General features: G+C 37.4%; 1 protein-coding gene across 13 annotated transcripts in view; it reads right to left on the bottom strand.

Moving 5' to 3' along the window:
* PARD3 (par-3 family cell polarity regulator) overlaps positions 1 to 19,657 on the bottom strand; it is a 633,307-nt gene that overhangs the window by 145,834 nt on the left and 467,816 nt on the right. For 10 of the 13 annotated variants that reach the window (XM_040645256.1, XM_040645257.1, XM_040645260.1 and 7 more), the window contains 2 exons: positions 18,028 to 18,138; positions 4,302 to 4,544 (listed from right to left, as the gene is read on the bottom strand). In XM_040645256.1, the coding sequence (XP_040501190.1) occupies positions 4,302 to 4,544; positions 18,028 to 18,138 (354 nt within the window). The remainder of the gene's footprint in view (positions 1 to 4,301; positions 4,545 to 18,027; positions 18,139 to 19,657) is intronic. The other 3 variants (XM_040645263.1, XM_040645266.1, XM_040645268.1) reach the window with 1 other exon arrangement.

Below are 19,657 nucleotides of genomic sequence, written 5' to 3'. Positions count from 1 at the left end.
CTGGGCATGCTGGGAATGGAACCCTTGTTCAAGGGAAGGGACTGCTTCCCTCTTCCTCCCCGTGGCCTTCATCTTCAAGATTGTTAGATAAACCCCACCTTGGAGCACCCACCCAACTGCTAGGCAGGAAGAAAGGGAAATGGCAAAGGGAAAAAGCTGAGTTGGCTCCATTTTTTCCAATCAGAAAAAAACGAGCTTTGCAGAAAAAGTTCCATCCAGATCCGCTTCTAACTCATTAGTCAGAATGATGTCACATAATCACCTTTCACTGCAAAGGAGCCTGGGAAATTGAATTTTTATCTGGGCACATTGCCAGCCTGAACAAAATTGGGATTCTATTAAGTAAGGAGGAAGGAGGGAATAGGTATTGGGTGGGCAGCTGGGTTGTCTTCGATGGTGGGGAAGAAATACATCAGAGAGCACTGTATCAGACTCCCAAGTATCCAGCCGGCTGAAGATACAATAATCAAGCAGGAAACACAATCTTGCCAAAGAAATATAGGGATTACGAATCATTTACATAGCTGAATCTTTGAGGTCTCTGGTTATAATCAGGACAAAATATAAGTACACCAATATTTTTGTGAGTTTAAACCTTGTTATTCACATAAAACAGAAGGGTAGGGTTGGCTTCTCTTTAGCCAATATGAAAAGTGAAAATGTTACCAAGGGCATTAATGAAAAGTAGTAACAATGACACCGTGACCAACACATACCGTCAGATAACAGTTCATGTGTCAGTCGAATTAAACCGGCATGGAAACATTTCTAGGCATAGTATGAACGTACCCCATAAATAAAGCATTTTATAAAAAATCTGTGGAAACTGAGAAAGTATCCTATTTTCACATCAAATTCATAGCACTTAAAGAGTTAATCCTGGCTATTTCCATGCAGGGCTAACAGATGCACATTTCTGACTACAGGATCAATCAAACTGATTAAGCAGTGAAATTCGGAATGCTGCTTTCTCACCGAACAATGAAAAGCCCAGAAACAGACGCAGGCCACGCTTCAGACTGTCAACTGACTATACTCCCATGAAGTCCAAAAATTTGAAGAGTAAAGTTGCACCAGTTCACCAATTGCAAATTTTGGTGAAATTTAATTAACTGATGAGAGTTTCTTTATTTGGTACATTCTTCATATGGGAAATACATTCTGAGGAGTGTTAAGGGTTTTTTTTTGTTTGTTTTCATCTGAATGATTATTTCTTAATATCAGCATTTCTAGGTCATCTTCTAAGTGTGTTATTTCCCTGTCTGAATTTAAGTCTACAAACACAAAGGCACCAAGAAATGGCATTTTCGCTGTCTCAGGTCACTGATAATCGAAGCAAGTTGAACTTCACGTGTAAACGACGCCCTGCCGCGGCAGACAGGCCAAAGGCCACGGGCACGTGAAAGAACGGCAGAACTCTCACAGAGGAAAGGGATGGGGGACGGAGTCGCCCTGGGCTTGTGGCGGCAGGCACGCACACTCAAATGAACCAGCCACGGAGCAGCCACACCGTATTAATGATTTGTGCAAGAGTTTAGATTTTAAAACACATTATTGGCCACATTAAATTAATGTTGTTCATTTGAATGTAATGGTTTTGCTGTTTTGTTTGTATTTAATTTGTAAAGATGTTTGGTTTTATAGTTGTATAATGGCTGTAAACAGAAGGAGTTTAGCCCTATTTTATTTTTATACATATTTAAGTAACATTATAATCAAAACTATTTAATTCTGTACTGCAGAATCGAGAGATTATCCTTTAAAAAAAGAGTTTCTATTACTATCCAAGTCTGAGAGCCACTTCCCCACCACTTTCTCTCTGACAGAAAAAGACAATGGAGGTGACACTGTCATTTCCAAGCCAGATCCATACTCGATGATAGGTTGGTAAAGAAGTACTTATAGGTGTGATAACTCCCAACTTTTTGTATTACTAACGTCATTGTTTGGTGGGCATCTTATTCTCTGTAAAAATAAGAATTACAGAAAACGAAAAAGTTCCTGTGATTGTTTTTCAAGAAAAAAATAAAGTCTCTCTCTCTTGAGTTGGCAGTGCCTTAGAAATCCTCTAGTCCAATCACCCTTTGGGGGCACTTGAGGTCCCCAGTGGTACACAGCTGTCTAGGCCATGCTTGAGGGAGACTGAGGGGGGCTTCTGAGTATAGCAATGTCTCTGATGTGATTTTTGAGCTGTTCACTGCCTGGTATGACTCATCCCCAAGACAAAAGTCTCCTCAGAAATGTCTTGCCGAGTGGGTTTTGAGAGAAATTAGTTTAGGAGGCTGAGTTTCAGTGTGGGGTCAGCACAGTGCAGAGCTGAGACCGCAGGCAGGGATGCTGGAGCCCAGTAGCAGATGGTGCTCTGAGCACTTCAGTCCTTTTGAAAATCTGCAGAAATTGTCTCAGGAGATTTAGACTCTTGCGGGGCACCGGGTTTTCAACTGGAGTTTAAACAACCACTTCTAGCCTTCAGGGGCTGGAAAGATCCCTCTGGACTCTGATCTCTCATGTCAGGTGGGACTTCAAAGCCCCTACAAGCACATCCACTACTTACCACATTTCCAAACTAGATGTGGGACGTGCTGGGAATGATTAATATTTTTATCAATGATCAATTTCTTTTAGTTCTTCCAAAAGTTACTAACAGGCAATGCCAATGTCTCTACTGTCCTCCCCCCCCCCCCCAAAAAAAACCCCACTTTCAATGGGACACTCATGGCCTTCAAGGGCTATTTGACCTTCTACAAGCAGCTTTCACAAGTAGAGCAAAAACCAAGTAAGAAGTTTCTTATGAAAATGTCACTGTTACTGATAATGACCTTGTTCTTTGAGTCCTGACACATCAATGTTGGTTAGCAAGCACTTTGAACTTTCTAGGTGATCACACTGAAGGAGTTTAAATAAACCATAACCCTTCTGTGTTAACACACATGACTCATTACAGTCAACGTCAAATAGATTTTCATAAAACAATAAAGAAAACCTAAGACAAAGGAAGGAAAGAAAAGAAAAGAAAAATAATCTGACTAGAGTTTTACCTTAAGGCCTGCTTCTCCTTTTGCTACGCTAAAATGCTTCCTTCTGGTTTTGCCTGAGGGTTACCTGTTACATTTGCAAACCTCTATTAAAGCTGGAAGTAAATAACTAAAACATAGACTGCTTGCAGAATACAGCAGCCAAATCACACATGGGTGCTAGAGAGAAACTAATTCCATCTCATCTCTAGTCTTGCAGGGGTTAGTAAAGTGCAGTACCGGAGGCCAGCAGCACCAGCCTCAGACCAGAAAACTTGTTAGAAATGCAAATTCTGGGCTCCACTCCATTCTAGGCTTGCTGAATCAAAATTCTGGCGAAGGGTTAAGCAATCTGTGTTTGAAGAAACCCTCCAGGTGATTCTGATGCAAGCCAAAGCTTGAGAACCACACCTTTTAAGTGAAACCTATTTTGAATGTTCAAAGCCTCACTCCCCTAGAGAGTAATGATTATAAGAAACCATTATAATGTATGATGAGATCAGTATATTGTTTATGATAATAACATGCATATGTTTCAGATAAAAATAAATGAGAATTATTTTCCTTGTGAACTAAACTTTAAAGGTTTTTGAACACATAAATGAATAGGTGCAAAAATATGTTTTTAAAATGTTTCAGAATTTGAAATAAATATATAGCTACTAAAAAATATATAGTCATAGAATCAGTAAAATTTTGAAATAAATATGCGGTCATTAGTACAGAAGCAACCTTTCACTCCTTTGTGCTGTACTAATGTACATAATCACACCTATGGTCTGTGGTTATTAACAAGCAATTTGGAGACTGGCTGTATTATACATCTCATTCACTAATTCTTTCATAATAGAAAATCATGTCACCAAAAAAATGAGGCCCTTTAAGTAAACCATAATTCAAACAAATCAGGCTGCTCTCCACCTATTTAATTACTGTAACTAGAGGCTCTGTTAGCAACAAAAGGAAAAACAGCTTAAGTAGAAGAGCCATAATTTCAAGTTTGCTTTTTATTTGAGTCACAAACTAAAGGTTAGTTCTCCAGTCTAAAACCATTTTAAGGACAAGATGAAATATGTTGGAATCATTAGAAAAGCTATCAAAACCTCTGCTCCTCTTTCCATTAAGCTTCGATTTGTGTAAACTCAATACTTTTAGACACAACGGCTTTCTAAAGGCCATTAATAAAAGGCAGTCCTGGTATGAGAATTGATGAACAATCTACTCCCTTGTCAAAAACTATATAAAAGTTGATTTGGAAGCAATACCTTGATTGCTCCTGGAGCCTACCTGTCTACACATGAAGGTTTGGAATTCCGCGGCTTCTTCACTTGGGCATACAAAGCATCCATCATATGTCCTTCTCTTGGGCTCTGGGGTCTGGCGTTGAGAGCCACAGAACCTTCGTAGGAAGACATTCCCCCATACAGCAACTCATCGTTACAACCCAATGTCCGATGAAAATCTTGGATTTCAGCATAGTCACGCTCTCGAGCTTGTCGCTCTCTAAATTCACGAGTTTTGGCTTGAATCCTGTAAAATTAGAACAAAGTTGGAACCAGAGAAAGGATGCCTTTTCTAAGAACTGCATATAGAAACATTCATCAAAATATGTCGTGAAATACATTTTATTTCATGCAGCTATAAGAAGACTGTGGTATAAACAATGTTATCATCATTTCAGATTGCCAAGGTAATGTCATGGATGCCCCAAGATAATAATAACTTCAGATAGCTTCTGTTCAGGTCAATAAGATATAGTTATGACTTATATCTTAATTTAAATCGCCACTTATTAATTAGTTTTAGAAATTCACCAGGAACAGATAGCTTTAGTCATCGACCTGAGTCTTACTCATGAATTTTTTTAAGGCAAGAAGTGATTTTTTTTTTACGTTACACACACACACACACACACACACACACACACTATATGTATAGACTTACATGTGGGTACATAATGTATACATCTTACTCGTTATAAATACGTCATACACATACAACATAGTATGAAACCTAAACATGAATCCACACCATAATTCTCTACTAATGGCAAAAGAAGATCTCAGTTTCATGACACCAGCTTTGATTTTATGTGATGTATACAGAACTGGCAAGTCCTGAGACTAAGCACAAGAAGGCATGCATCCAATCAAATTCTGAAATAAAACTTGTCTGTGTTATAACTAAGCAACAGATCTTAAATAACCTCTTTACTGAAGGTTGTTTAAATATTTCCTAAGATTTTATTGAGCTACTTGGTAGAAAAGCCTTTCAACCTGTAATATATTGATACAATTCATATCCTAAGTTGATCTTAGCTACCTAAAAATGATTAAACAACCCTCAATCAAATTTTAATGATTTTTGTTGGGAAAAGCATTTCCATTATACACTTACAAATTTAGCTGTGTACTTAAAAGTGAAGTGTTACGTATATAAAGCAATATGTTAGACTGAGTTTAACATTTTATTGCAAAGTTATTTGCTTTTTTCATATTTGAGGTAAACCACTGGTAGCATAAATGACATGTAAGTATATATTGAAAAGAATACAGAAAAGATGCAAAAGTCAGATGCAGATATTTTACAAAATTAAAAAGCAATGAGTCAATAACCTTCATGAATATAGAAACAAAAATCCTTAACAAAATATTACCAAATAGAATTTAGCACTATATAACAAGATTATACACCATAACCAAGTGATGTTTATTGCAGGAATTCAAAGCTGGTTCAATATTAAAAAATCAATCCGTGTTATCCAACAAATTAGCAGGTTAAAGAAGAAAATTACATGACCATATTAATTGATGCAGAAAAAAGCATCTGACCAAATTCAACAGCCATCATGGCAAGAAGCTCTCAAAAAAAACTAGTAATAGGGCATAACTAACTTCCTAAACTTGATAAAAAACATCTACAAAAAACCTGCTAGTAACATCATACATCATACATCATGGAGAATGGCTGAAACTTAAGATTAGGAAAAGGCTAGGGATGTCTGCTCCCCCAGAGGGCTGGGAATTCTAGACAGTGCAATGAGCCAAAAGAAATGGGTGGTGTACAGAACAGATGGGGGGGGGAGAAATAAAACCATTCTTATTTGCAGATGACATAATGATATCATTGCAGTTCTACCTTCATAGAAAACCCCAAGGAATCTACAAAAGTCTCCTAGAACTAAAGATCAAGTTCAGCAAAGTAACAACATACAGCATCAAAAAACCAAAAATTCATTGTATTTCTATATACTGTCAATGAACATGGATGCTGAAATTAGGAATACAATGCCATTTACAAACACTAAGAAAATGGAATATATAGATACACAGATATAAACTAAAGGTTGGTTTAGAGATATGTATAAACATATAGAGATACCAATCTAACAAAACATGTACAAGACTCATATGCTAAAAACTATACAATGCTGATGAAAAATCACAGAAGATCTAAAAAATGGAGAGATTTACAGTGATCATGAATCAAAGACTCAACATATTAAAGAAGTCAGTTCTCCCCAAGTTGATATCCAGGTTTAATATGATTCCTATAAAAATCCCAGGAAGATTTCTATAGATGTAGACAAGATTATCTTTAAATTTATATGGAAAGGCAAAGGATGGAGTAGCTAAACAATTGTAAAAAAGAGTAATAAAGTGGGAAAAACCACACTTCCTGATTCCGAGACCTGGAATGTAGCCAGGATAATCAAGACTGTGTGGAACACACACAGATCAATAGAACAGAAGAACACAGAAATAGCCAAGTAAGGTCCACTGATTTCTCTTAATTATGCAAAAGCACTTCAATGAAATAAAGCCTTCTTTTCAACAAATGGTGCTGGAACAACGAAATGTCCCTAGCAAAAACCAAACCAAAACAAAGCACCCTGAATTTACGTGTCAAACTTTATACAAAATGAATCCAAAATGAATTACAGATTTAAATGTAAAAATGTAATACTATAATACATTAGAAGAAAATCCTTAGGACCTAATACTTGTGGAATAATATCTAGAAATGATACGAAGAGCATCATCCATAAAGAAAGGGCAGATAAACTGAACATCATCAAAACTAAAAGCATTTCCTCTCTGAAAGACTCTACTGAGAGAATGAAAAGATAAGTACAGACCTAGAGAAAATATTTGCAAACCACGTATCTGACAAAGAATTCATGTCCAGAATATGTAAGGAACACTTAAAGTTCAATAATGAGAAAAACAATCCAATTAGAAAAGCAAAAGACATGAAGCAGTATTTCTTTGAAAAGTATATCCTGATAACAAATAAACACATGAAAGATGTTCGACATCACCAGCCATTAGGGAAATGCAAATTAGGATTACAATGAGCTATTACTACACACCTATTAGATCAGCTAAAAAGGTGATAACATCAAATGCTCGCCAGGAGGCAAGGAAACTGCACCTGTCATACAATACTGTTGGAAATGTAAAATGGTACAACCACCATGGAAAACAGTCTGGCAGTTCCTCACAAAAACAGACATACACTTACCATACCACTCAGCAATTGCACTTCTAGACCTTTATCCCAAAGGAATAGAAACTTAAGTCCATGCAAAGACCCGTATGCAATTGTTCAAAGACTCTTTATTTCTAATATTCAAAAATTGGAAATAACCAAACTATGCGACAACAGGTAAATGGTCAAACAGACCAAAGTACGTCCTTATCACAGATTACTACTCAGTAATACAAACAGATCACTGATACACACAGCAACTGGAATCGATCTCAGGGGCAGTTTGCTATGTGGGGGAAAAAGTCAATCTCAAAAGGTCACCTACTTTTGAAATGAAATAAGATTTCATTTATACAGCATCCTCAAAATGACAAAATTAAAGACAAGGTGAGGAGATAGTGGTTGCTGGGATTTGGCAACAGTGGGAGCAGAGGGGCAGGTGTGACAAATCAAGGAGTATCGCGAGGAAGATCTTTGCCAAGGAATAGTTCTGCTTCTTGACTGCAGTGGTGGCTACGTGAAGCACACACGTGATCAGATGACGCAGAACTACAAACACACATGGTAGTGACGCCAGTTTCCTGGTTTTGATATCGTACTGCAGCCATGTACATCTTAGCAGCTTGGGGAAACTGGACGAATGGTACACAAGGCTTCCCTGCACCATCTCTGCAACTTCCTGTAAATCTAAAATTCTTTTAACATAAAAAGGTTTTAAAAAGCTGGAAAAGTGTCACATAGCATTGCAAGCAAAATGTGCATTTTTCTCCCTTGTTTCTTCTTATATCAAACTTACCATCATGAGGCCAGTCTTGTTTATCTAAATTTTGGACCCGCCAGGTCAATTTTTTCTAATTTCGTTTATTTCCCAACTATAAAATGGAAGTACCTAAATTCACCCAGCTCAGTGTTCCCCAACAGGGGTCCAACGACATTTGAGAAAGGGTAATTTGTTATTGTTGCAAAACTTCCTGCATGGCTGCTTTCAGCCACATGTCACCAAGCGGTGTGCCCAACCATGTGGGCAAGCAAAAATGCTTCACACATTCCCAAAACCTCCTGAGAAGGACCTTATTTCCTGAGATGAGAACCAGTAATTTTCTTACTTCATAACAAACTACTGAGAAGTTAGAAATTTTTATCAGGGAGAGTCCTAGATTCTAATAAGCCCCACAACGAGAATACCTATAAGAGAAACAGCAAGTCAAATTCTAATGTCAAATTTAGCTAAATTTATACTCGATTTCTTATTATAGTCAATTTATTCACTTAGGAGCGATTATGACAGTCAAGGATGCTATTATAAAAGCTGATTACCACTAAATACTGGATATTCGTGATGAAAAAGTTCATATAAGCTCAGAGATCATTTTACTCTTTGCATCATACTGTCTTTTTGACTCTGTATTCAGCCAGAAAAACTACAGAAGAGAGAAATGACTTCTTTCTTCAACTCAATGGGATATTCATTTGAAGCTCAATTATGATCACTCATCTGACAATCCGCTTAACTACCGTATTTGGTCACCATCAGAGAACCACCTACCTACAGGGTGGCTGGGCATTCACAGAAGTCTTGAAGTTTGGGAACCTGTAGAAATTTGAAGGGCTACAACAGAAATAAAGCCAAAATCTCTGAATTTGGAGACCCCCCCCCTGAAATCAAAGGGAGTAACAGATTGGTTTATAAATGAGTGAGCCCCATGGTACTTGAATCTCAATTCACTAAAAGTGAAGAAAATCCAGCTTACTTACGTTGGAAAATGCAGCCCCGTTCAGAAAGGAAGCCACCAGAAAAAAAGAATATGAACATTTCTCTTCTCAAGGGAAGCATGAAACCTAAATAATCTCCCCAAACTTCTCGCACAATAGTTTCAACGTTTTATTGATGGGTCCTGGAATTGAATGTTCTTTTGTTCCAAGTTACACAGAAACTAATCTTCATTTTGGGAGTCAATTTCTAACAAGTCAATTGCTCAGAAGAAGTGCTTGGCAGCACGAACTACTATTCACAAAGCCCAGCTCTTATCTGCTTTCTTTTACCCAAATTTGTACACTAATTATCACTAATCATTGAATCCAATAAACATTACAGTCATATCTATAGCACCTTCTAAAAGCATTAATTTTTTTCTCAGCTCCAATAATGTAAGAACTTATATTTTTTATCGGTTATCTTGTCATCACCAGTGAATTTATCCCCAAAGCCATGAAAGCTGTTTGCATCCCTCCCTGGCGGCTCACCTTGTGCTAAAAACCTCAGAACGGAACTCCAGCATGGCTGTGGCCCGGGGAGTGGGGCTAGAGTTGCAACAGGTGAACGAATCTGGCTACCAGCTTGCCGCAATGTGCGTTTTAAAGTGCATTCTAGGAATTATTGCTACTGAGCTTGTGTCGTGAAAATGGCACTGAAGAGTAGATACTTAAAACCAGGAATGCACTATGGTTTTTGTGAATTTTCGTGACAATTCACAGTCAAATTAACAAAAAGACACAAAGGATTTTCTTTATGAGATACTTTTATGCTTGTATGTCTTATGTAGCCTGAAATGCATAAAGGGACTTTGGAACACAGCCAAGTTATATATACATGTAATATATTTTCATTCTCTCTGGAGAGCTTTAATTAGAAAAGAAATATTTGACTCGGGAGAAAATATTTTTGGTGTCTTAATAAAAACAGTACAGTTTCTTAGGGAAACTTTAAAAAAGACAGTGAGTACACTGCAGTTTAGCCTTTAATAGTTCCAGATGGCCAATGCTATAAAAGGACACCCCCTCTATTCTTTTATCGTGACCCTGAGGTCACAAATTATCTCTAAGATGTAAGAGCCATTCGTTTTTCTTAACAGTCAGGTTGTTGTTTAGCATTATCCATTCAATTTATCTTGGGCCAAACCTCAGCAACGACAGAAGTAACTGATTAGCCCAAAACTTAGCCAAAGAAATAAATGTCTATTGCTTTAAGCATTTCAGACAGTCCTTCGTAGTTATAAACAAGAGCACTATTCTGGGGTCTAGATGATGGCAGACAGCTGTAGTGACAGGGGCTGAGGGGCAACACCATCATGAACGATTTCCCTATTCTTGAAACATAAAAAAGAAAAAAAAATGAAAACTTTAAAAACTTTGAAGACTTTCAACAAGTGAAGAATTTATCATGTCAATTTGTTATGTTCAAACATAAATATCTGCACCTTTTCTTTCTGTTAAAAAAAAAAAGGTATTTTCCATTATGATAATGAAATTGCCTTGAACCTGCACAGACAACAATACACAAAATAATGTAATATACTAAATACAGTAATAAGGTTAATTTCTTTCCCGCTGTCACTAAATTCATGCTAACAGTCTCTCTTCAGCTTGACATCAATTAATGATTTTAATTCTAGACTCTTGTCACAGTGTTCACCACCCTTTTCTCTAATTAAAATGGATGATGCGTGATGAAGATAAAACACACAAGACTTCTGTTCTTGTAACATTTCTGTTCATTAGGATTTTTGCTTTTACAATAAATGGCTTTTAGCACTAATTGCAGCAGAGTAAGAGGAAAATAACTGTTTTATGGTTATGAAGGGTGCTCTTTATACAGCCAGAAAAGGTACAGCATGAGGATCACTACTGAGTGACCCACTCCTCAGGATGGAAATCGATGGCGCACTTAAGTTAGTTATATCCCGAACACTTCGCCTCCAAAGTTACGAAACTTGAATACGTGAAACATCCATGATGCATTTTTCAGAACACTCCAAGAAACCAAAATTGACCTTTAGCGATGTTAATTTAAAAAAAAAAATGCTGTAAACGTCTACAGAAGATAACATATACTAATATCAGTTTACCATAAAAAATTAAAATGAATTTTGGATGGCTACATATTAGATAGTTGTTAAGAATCTTCAAAACAATGTTTAAAACCTTGCAATCAACTCTTTTGGGAAACATTTTACCCCCAAGTGATCGCACTGCCATCCAGAAGCCTCATTCTAGGAACAAAGTTCCTGGACCTTTTCCCCCACAGTATTTCCTCTCTCTAAAAATCCGTATTACAGACATTCATCAAATAAAACCTAAAGGTATGGCAGAATGAAATTTAAACTACAGGCTAACTAGAAGGAATGGTTCAATGTAATAGAGTTTGTGTCAACCGAATGAATGCTGTATTTGCCCCTCGAAACACCTCAGCAGATGGCGGACTTTGGAAATAGCGTGGCTCAACGCATCAATCCTTCAGCTTACCCTGCTGCGTAAATCTGACTGCCACCTCCGATACGCGTGCTTCCAATGTGGCGTCTACGCTGAATTCCCAGAAGGGGGACAACATTCCAGTACATTTCTTACTTTGAAGACAGTCGCCATTTTAAGTGGGATTTTAACCTCTTTGTAATACTGAGGTAAAAGCTGATTGAGAAGAAAAAACTTCCATATTCTAAATGGGTGCTGAAAAAACTTTCTCATGAGGAGCGCCAACTGTTTTGAAGGCACGTTTCCCATTCAAGGGAAGAAGGCAACTTAGAGATCCACAGAGGAATCATGTGATAGGTGGGGAAAAGTGAAGCTTCAGCCCTTAATGCTCAAGTGAGATGATATCAGTTTTAAAACATAAAATGGCTAGAAGTTGAAAAAGAGATCAAAGTATTCATAGAGATACTACTAATGACTCCTACAACCACAGTTTTTAACGAATCCAAGGAGTTAGAAGAATGCCTCCTCCCCGTGAGCATGGGTGTCGAATTTGTCCACTGTGCTAAATACATAAGTTCTTGGGAACTAGAATGACCATCTCCGTGGAGTGTTCATTATTAACTCCAGCCTGTCAATCCAGACCCCTCCCAAAGCTCTGCAGTTACCTATTTTCACACTGATTATATTGCTTTATATCAATTTTCTAATGTCAACAGGCTTAAATCTTTTCTCCCTCTGAACAAAGGCAAGGGATCCCTGAGAGAGGGTACAATAGCATAATACAAAATTTCTACCGTCATATTGTGAAACAACAAAAACTTCTCTTTTATACTAACGGAACACTAGAATAATATTTCACAAACCAACACACACAGACACACACACACTCTCACACATATTCATTCACTCACATTCTGTTCTGACTTTGACGAGTATCAAGCCACCTACAGTTACTTCCAGCTCAAAGAGATGTTGCCATGCCAAATACATCTAAGACAGCTCTCATCAAACATAAAGTTGCCTTTTCCTACTCCAGTTACAGTCTATCAACAAAATTATTCAAATACACACACACACACCCCAAGGCTTAATTTGCCCAAATATTGGTCTAAGTAGTGAACTTCCACATAGTTAATAGATTCTTTAAAATTTCTGTTTACCTGCAACAGTAAATTTTTCTTAAAAATACCTGATGGAACTAATCTTAGTGATTAGAGTTGACTTTTCTGAAGGATTCAAGAGGTCAGAGAAAATATGAAAAATTCTGCTATAGAATAATGTATATTTCCCACTAAAAGGTTAATTTTTAAAAGTCAAGCTTTGTTCAAATGACAATATGTGATCTAAATGCAAAGATCATCCAGGTTATCTGGGTTCTACTGTCAGAATTCAGGGAGCATGAGCACTAAGTTTCAAGCCAAAATGAGTGAAAATTTGTTTTTTCTTTCAGATGCACAGGGAATACACCTATTACAGCTTTCTTGATTGTTCCTCCTATAATTTCACGAACTTTCTATTCATGCATTTTAAACATACTTTACTATGGCATTATGATATTTTAAAATGTTAATTTCTGCAAAAACTAATAAACATATATTAAATTTTGGAAAGGATCTTACCAACTAAGAAACACCACAAAAAAGTTTTTATCAAGATTTCAAGTTATTACGTAAAGCAGATACTGGAAACAATTGGTAAAACCAAAAAAAGAAATGCCAGTGAATGGGAACCACATACAGAAATGCCACACGGAGTTGCAAATGAGGCCCCAAGAAGGGGGAGTACCACTTGTGGGCACAAACACTTCAATGGCCTAGTATTGAAAACACAAACCTTTCAAGAGTGATTATCACTTTGAATAATGGAACGTTTTAAGCCGTACATTTCCTTAGCATCTTTACAAATATCCTTCACGTACTGGGAGAATTTCATAAGGCATTCATTTACCTGTTTCATGTCTCCACTAGAAGCATTCGGTCCCCTTGAAAATACTTCCAGGGACAACTTACTGCATAGATAACAGATAAGAATATCAGACTAGGTACCCTTGCTGAGTAACTACAAAACACAAGCCAGTTACATTATGTCTAAGTCTCATTGACCAGGACGAATAACATACGAGGTAAATTTTGAGAGTTGGGGAATCTGGCCAGATACTGGCCATCATCTTTCAGTCCTCTTTCCTTCTTTCTGTCCTTCCTTCCCATCCGTCTGTCTGTTCATACAGACTTGGCCTTGTTTCAGAAAAAGTTTAACATGGTTTTCTAAGAATGTATAAAAATGCAAAATAGATGTGGGGCGCCTGGGTGGCTCAGTCAGTTAAGCGTCCGACTCTTGATTTCGGCTCAGGTCATGATCTCAGGGTCGTGAGATCCAGCCCCAAGTAAGGCTCCATGCTCAGCGGGGAGTCTGCTTGAGATTCTCTCTCTCCCTCACCCTCTGCCCTTCCCCTTGCTTGTGCTCTCTCTCTCTTTCAAATAAGTGGATAAATCTTAAAAAAAATGAAAACAGATTTGGCTTTTTAAAAGTATGCATGTGTGGAAATACATATCTTATAGGAAATAAATTAGAAAGGCATAGACCAGTATGTTAACAGTGGTATTATGATGGATAAATTTTTATTTTCCAATTTTAAATTTATGGGTTTTTTTTTTTTCAAATTTTCTATAGCTATAGAATTAGAATACATGAGAATAAGACCTTAAAAAGGTATATGTTTTAAACAGGTGAGAAACACGTGGGAAAGAGAAAATGGAAAATGAAAGTTCAGGAATAAGAGTCAAGAACTACACAAAATGGAAGCCATAATGTAGAGGCAGGTCACAGGCACCAGCTCCACACTTGCTCACGATACCATGAAACAATCAACCCGGAGTTCCACAGCCAGTCAGGTGAGGGAGCTGGATTTGGCTGACCCAGGAGCCAACGGCCTTTGCTTGCCACCAGTATTTCCCCAGTGACTGAATTCTGAGACATGTTGGTAATTCACAGAAAACAAACGAAGGGGGATGTTCTGTGAATAAACAAGTTGGGAAATGATGAATCTCTATTCATACATTGGTGACTCACAAGGTACATTAACCAATGTAGGGTTTTGAGAAATAATGGAGTAAAGAAATATGCATAAATTGGTTTAGCCAGATGTTCCTCAAACATATTTGCATGTGGAACCCTTTGCCAGCGTTTGGGAAACTCCCACACCACACAGCTTACGTACCAACCCGCAGAGCCTACGCAGAGATTCCACTGGAGCAAAAACACAACAGAAAGCCGAAAGTTACTCTGGACACTTGGTCAACATAATGGTAGCTAAGTGGGCCTGAAGTGACACAGATCAATGAATTAAATATTTCTATTCTGGGTTTGGAGCCCAATCCTTCTGTGTGGTGGAGAACAGCCAACAGCGGCTTTGTCCCTAGGCTTGCTTAAAAGACAAACCAGCAAGAGCAGTGAGCACTGAATTCGTCCTTCAGCTCCAAATACCCACACCCTGCTTTGTTTCCCCACCTAGCCCAAAAGTGGCCAAAAGCATCTCTAAAAGGCTAATAAGGCGCCTCGGTTTGGAGCCTGGAACTAGAAGTCAAAATAGCACATCACAGGACCAGCTAATGTTACCCATGGTGTTCTCCCCATTCTCCCCACTTCTCAGGAAGAGAGACTAGGCGTGCAGTCTCAGGTTGTTGGCAGGGCAGGACTAGTAGAGTCAGAGGACAGATCCACGCTGGGGTCTTCCTCATCCATTTCTCCTAGGAGGACAGCATTTATTCAAGACCCCAACTCCCAGGGGTGGCAGCAAGTGGAAGGAGATGGGGAGAAATTAGCAAGGATGAAGTCAAATTTAATCTCAGATCCATGCTCAGAAGAATCTAATTCACGTTTGCTATCAAAATAGATCTTAACCTGGTAGGAAAACACATTTTCAGTTCTATTCATTGTCCTTTCACTTGTTCCATATTTATATCTTGAGTCATACTCAGGCTTCATGGATGTATGTGGACAAAAAATATTTTTGTATATGGACATGTCATAATTAATAACCAGGGGATGTCAAGTTTTCTATTTTTCTATGAAATCAACCAAAATAATTTTGGGAACTCAAATAGCTACAACGGTAAATAATGTTAAACGAGGGCCTCTGCTACTACTCTGCAGTGAGGCAAAAGCTATGAGGAGAATATAAGCAGCACTTTATTTTTACTTATTCCTCCACCCAAATTCTTCCCAAAGAAGTTGCAATTTCCATTCTCAAACAAAGCATCATCAATGCCAACAGACAGAACGGAAAGGAGGAAAGAAGGCTTGCCCTGTTCAAATAACAAACACTACACAAGCCCCACTTATGTAATTCAGTAAGTCCCATGATTCACTCGCTCTATTACAAGATCCACGAGTTCAAATTAAACATACTTGTAAAAACTGTTACTGAAATACAAAGTCAGAGTATAATAGTTTTCTTAAATTATGAAGCTAATTGATTTTTTTTAATGGACCATTCACTTGTTCCTTGACCCTAAGAGATTTTTATTCTAGGCCTCCTGTACATTGTAAATTCATTATGACCAACCTAGTTCCCAGAAGTATTGCATCATTAGAGGTACAGAGATGGAGATTAAAAGCAAAACTGAAAGTGAACTGTGCCGTAGGCAAATTAATAATACAAGTGAAACCATTATGTAAAAATCATTGTTTGGCTGCAAAAACCTGACTATGCATTATAATAAGTATCTTGGAAAACGTTGATAGAATTCTGCATTGAAACACAGGAATCATCTTAAACTGCAAGAAAAGAATATTGCAAATATGAACAATGGTACGGAATTCATAAAGCTATCCCCTATGGTTGGCATCAAGATAGGGGAGAAGTACAATGTTCCTATCGCTCGGATTGTTCTCTAGCAAAATCACATTATTTGCCTGTGGATAAATCTGAGGACATACATTTAGCTGGTATACACTCTCTTCTATACTCTCTTAGGATCAAAGTGTATAGTACTGAGCAATTAGACGCTATACTGTACACACTAAGGACTATTGTGTGCCCAGGCCTGGCCATAGTGAGCTTATTAGTAATAGAGTTTGGGGATCGCAAAATTGGCGAGGATTAGAAAGAGTCTTAGAAAGCAAGAAAATGGAAGGATTGAAAAAAAAAACTGGGGAAGAATCAGAAGAATAAACCCAGACTTGCATCACAAATTAAAAGTGCCTGTTTTTCCCACGTATACATTTAATACTCTGAAAAGCTACAAACAGAGAATCAGAGTAACTAGACTAGCCTAAACCCTCAGACGTAGGTGAAAGAGGAGTGGAAACTATCCAAACATTAATTTCTTCTAAAGAAAACCACGGTAGAATATTCTTTCTAGTTCTTCCCTTCATTACCAGTCAGACTTGTGTGACGCTACCGTGCCCCGACTCTAGGATGTGGAGTTGAAGATGCTGGGCTCTAATCTTAGTTACGGACAATATTCAGTCTTTTAGCCTTAATCAAGGCACCCCCATTCCCCAGATTATTCACAGCACAACACGCACAGTGTCTCTCGCTGTGGGGGCTCTGAAACTGCAAAGGACGGACCCAGAGGAGCTGGCTGTGAGCCTGTAAACTCGGGTAACAGAAGTGCCAGGCGGCTTTCTCATCCCCTGGGAATGACAGCAAGAGAAATTCTAATCAATTATCTGCCTAAAGTAACTTTTCATTCATTTCACTGGGCTTTGGGTTCTTACCACGGAATGACTCAACAACATATGATAACAATCTTTCTGGAAGAGATGCAATCAAATTTAAGTGGGAAATGTCACAAAATAGGATAGGGAAATAGAGGAAAAAAAAGAAAGAAATGTCAGGTTCGAGAGGAAAACAACATAGCAAGAAAGGCTTCTCAATTCTTATTATAAATCAAAGTATTTTAAATGAGATATAAAAATTCAAAGTTTTATTTCCAGGGAAATAGACTCAAAAATTATCATAAAATATTATATACTCACAAATGAATGAAATGGAATTGTAACTATTTCTTTGTGATTTTAAAAGTGATCATACGTTCAGTCTTGATGCTTATTTAATTCATCTAATATGCCCTACTATCTTCTAGGCAAAAACCTTAACTCACCCATTAAAATTCACTTTAATGCCTCAAATAAATATACGGTTTTTCTTTGAATCTTTCTTTACATTGTATTTATCCCACAACCATCAGTGTTTGGACTGACACAGAAAAACTAAAAACTCATTGAGTATAAATTCTTCATATTAAAAAAAAAGCAAGAAAAAAGAAAAAAGAGTAGAAAGGACACAAAGCTCTATCTGGCGAGATTTAATCAAACGACTGAAATCTACCTCTCCTGCTCCTGCTTCATTCGTAGCCTCTCCTCTTCTGACGTAAGGGGGTCCTGTATTTTTATTTTACCCGTTTTCTCAATCTTGTCATCTTTTCGATGTTTGCCAAACCTGTTGACAACAAAAAATTCTAACTTGTCAATATATACAAAATGAGTTTTCATTCTTTGTGACAAAGACATATATTCTCAATGAAATGCGACCTTCCTCAAAATGAGGGCCAAAAGGTCTCCTGCAATTGTCCAGTTTTTGCCCAATATGAATATTTTCAATCAGATTATGGGATTCATTTTTAATTAGAACTTTCCAGAGACAACCCTTTTGAAAATGGCCTCAATCCCCATTTTTCCTTTGGCAAAACAAAAATAAACAACAACTTTGCAGTTCATCCTTACTGAACAATTAATAAATGTATAGGGCTGAATGCTGAATACTTCAAGTGCGAGAGGCCAAAAGTCTGCATTACAATCGGTTGCTCTTATGACTAGAGAATGGTAATCTACAATCATCTACTTACTAATCTCTCCATAAACAACTATTCTTTATTTTCGCAGTCAGGTTATTGGAAACATTCATCATAGTTTAAAAACGGACAAACAAGGCTATGTTTGCAAGGTTTAAAGTACAAAGGATAATTTGCATTGCTATAACACTTTGAGCTTATTAAGTCGAAAGCGTTAAGGCATTCCCAGCAATAGCTGAATGTGGCATCTTTGCCTTCGAAATCTGTATCTGATCAAAAACAAATATGAGGAACAGACACATGATTCAAAACCAGTCCACACAAACTTTCACAGATGGCCACGGAGCTGGAAGCTCTCTGCGAAAACACTAATACTCCATTCTGGCGTCCAAAATACCTCCAGAGCCTCGCTTTGCTATCAATTCTTTGTCCCGCTCTGTTGCTTTCTTCTAAAAACGACCGTTTGCCTGGAATGCATGCATTACATACCCTCGAATAATATTCATCTTACTGACTTAGTCACCAGATATTTCAAAAAAGAAATCTTTTATAGACAGCTACTCAACTAAGCATTCATAAATACATAAAATATATCGAGTATTTCTTTCAGAGGACAAAGTAGGGATCTAGCTTATGCTGAACAATTAATCATATTGAAGAGGAGAAGAGTAAAGAAAAAAAAAAGGTAGTCCAAAACTAATATAAAAGAGAAAAAAGGTATTTTAATTAATGGCCTGGTTGGTAGCATAGGTCTTTCTTCTATTAACGTAAATCTGATTTCAAACACTGGTTTAGACATAAAGCATACATTGGAGTATCTTACACATTTACTAAAGTTAACACTGTTTGCAAAGGGGGTTATAAATGAGGAAGGGAGAGCATTCTAACAATGTTAGAATAGAAAAAAGTTAAAATACTACCACTACTCATCCTTTAAAAACTATGTATATTATGAGAGAGCATTTAAAACTGCCTATAAAATTAACTTCTATAAAGTAAATCTATCCTTAAATTGTAACAGTATTTAGAAATTGGAAGATCATTGCAATTGCCAAAAAGCAAAAAAAGAAAAAGAGGAAAAAGTCCCTAAGAACTTAAGCCCAGAATCTGACCACTTCTCATAAGGGATAAAATATGCACTATGCTTTTAAAACAAATAGAAAGCAT

The sequence above is a fragment of the Ursus maritimus genome, unplaced genomic scaffold (genome assembly GCF_017311325.1).
Source record: "Ursus maritimus isolate PB19 unplaced genomic scaffold, ASM1731132v1 scaffold_31, whole genome shotgun sequence".
NCBI lineage: Eukaryota > Metazoa > Chordata > Mammalia > Carnivora > Ursidae > Ursus > Ursus maritimus.
Note: the sequence above shows the minus strand (reverse complement) of the source record. Positions and strands in the feature narration are given on the sequence as shown.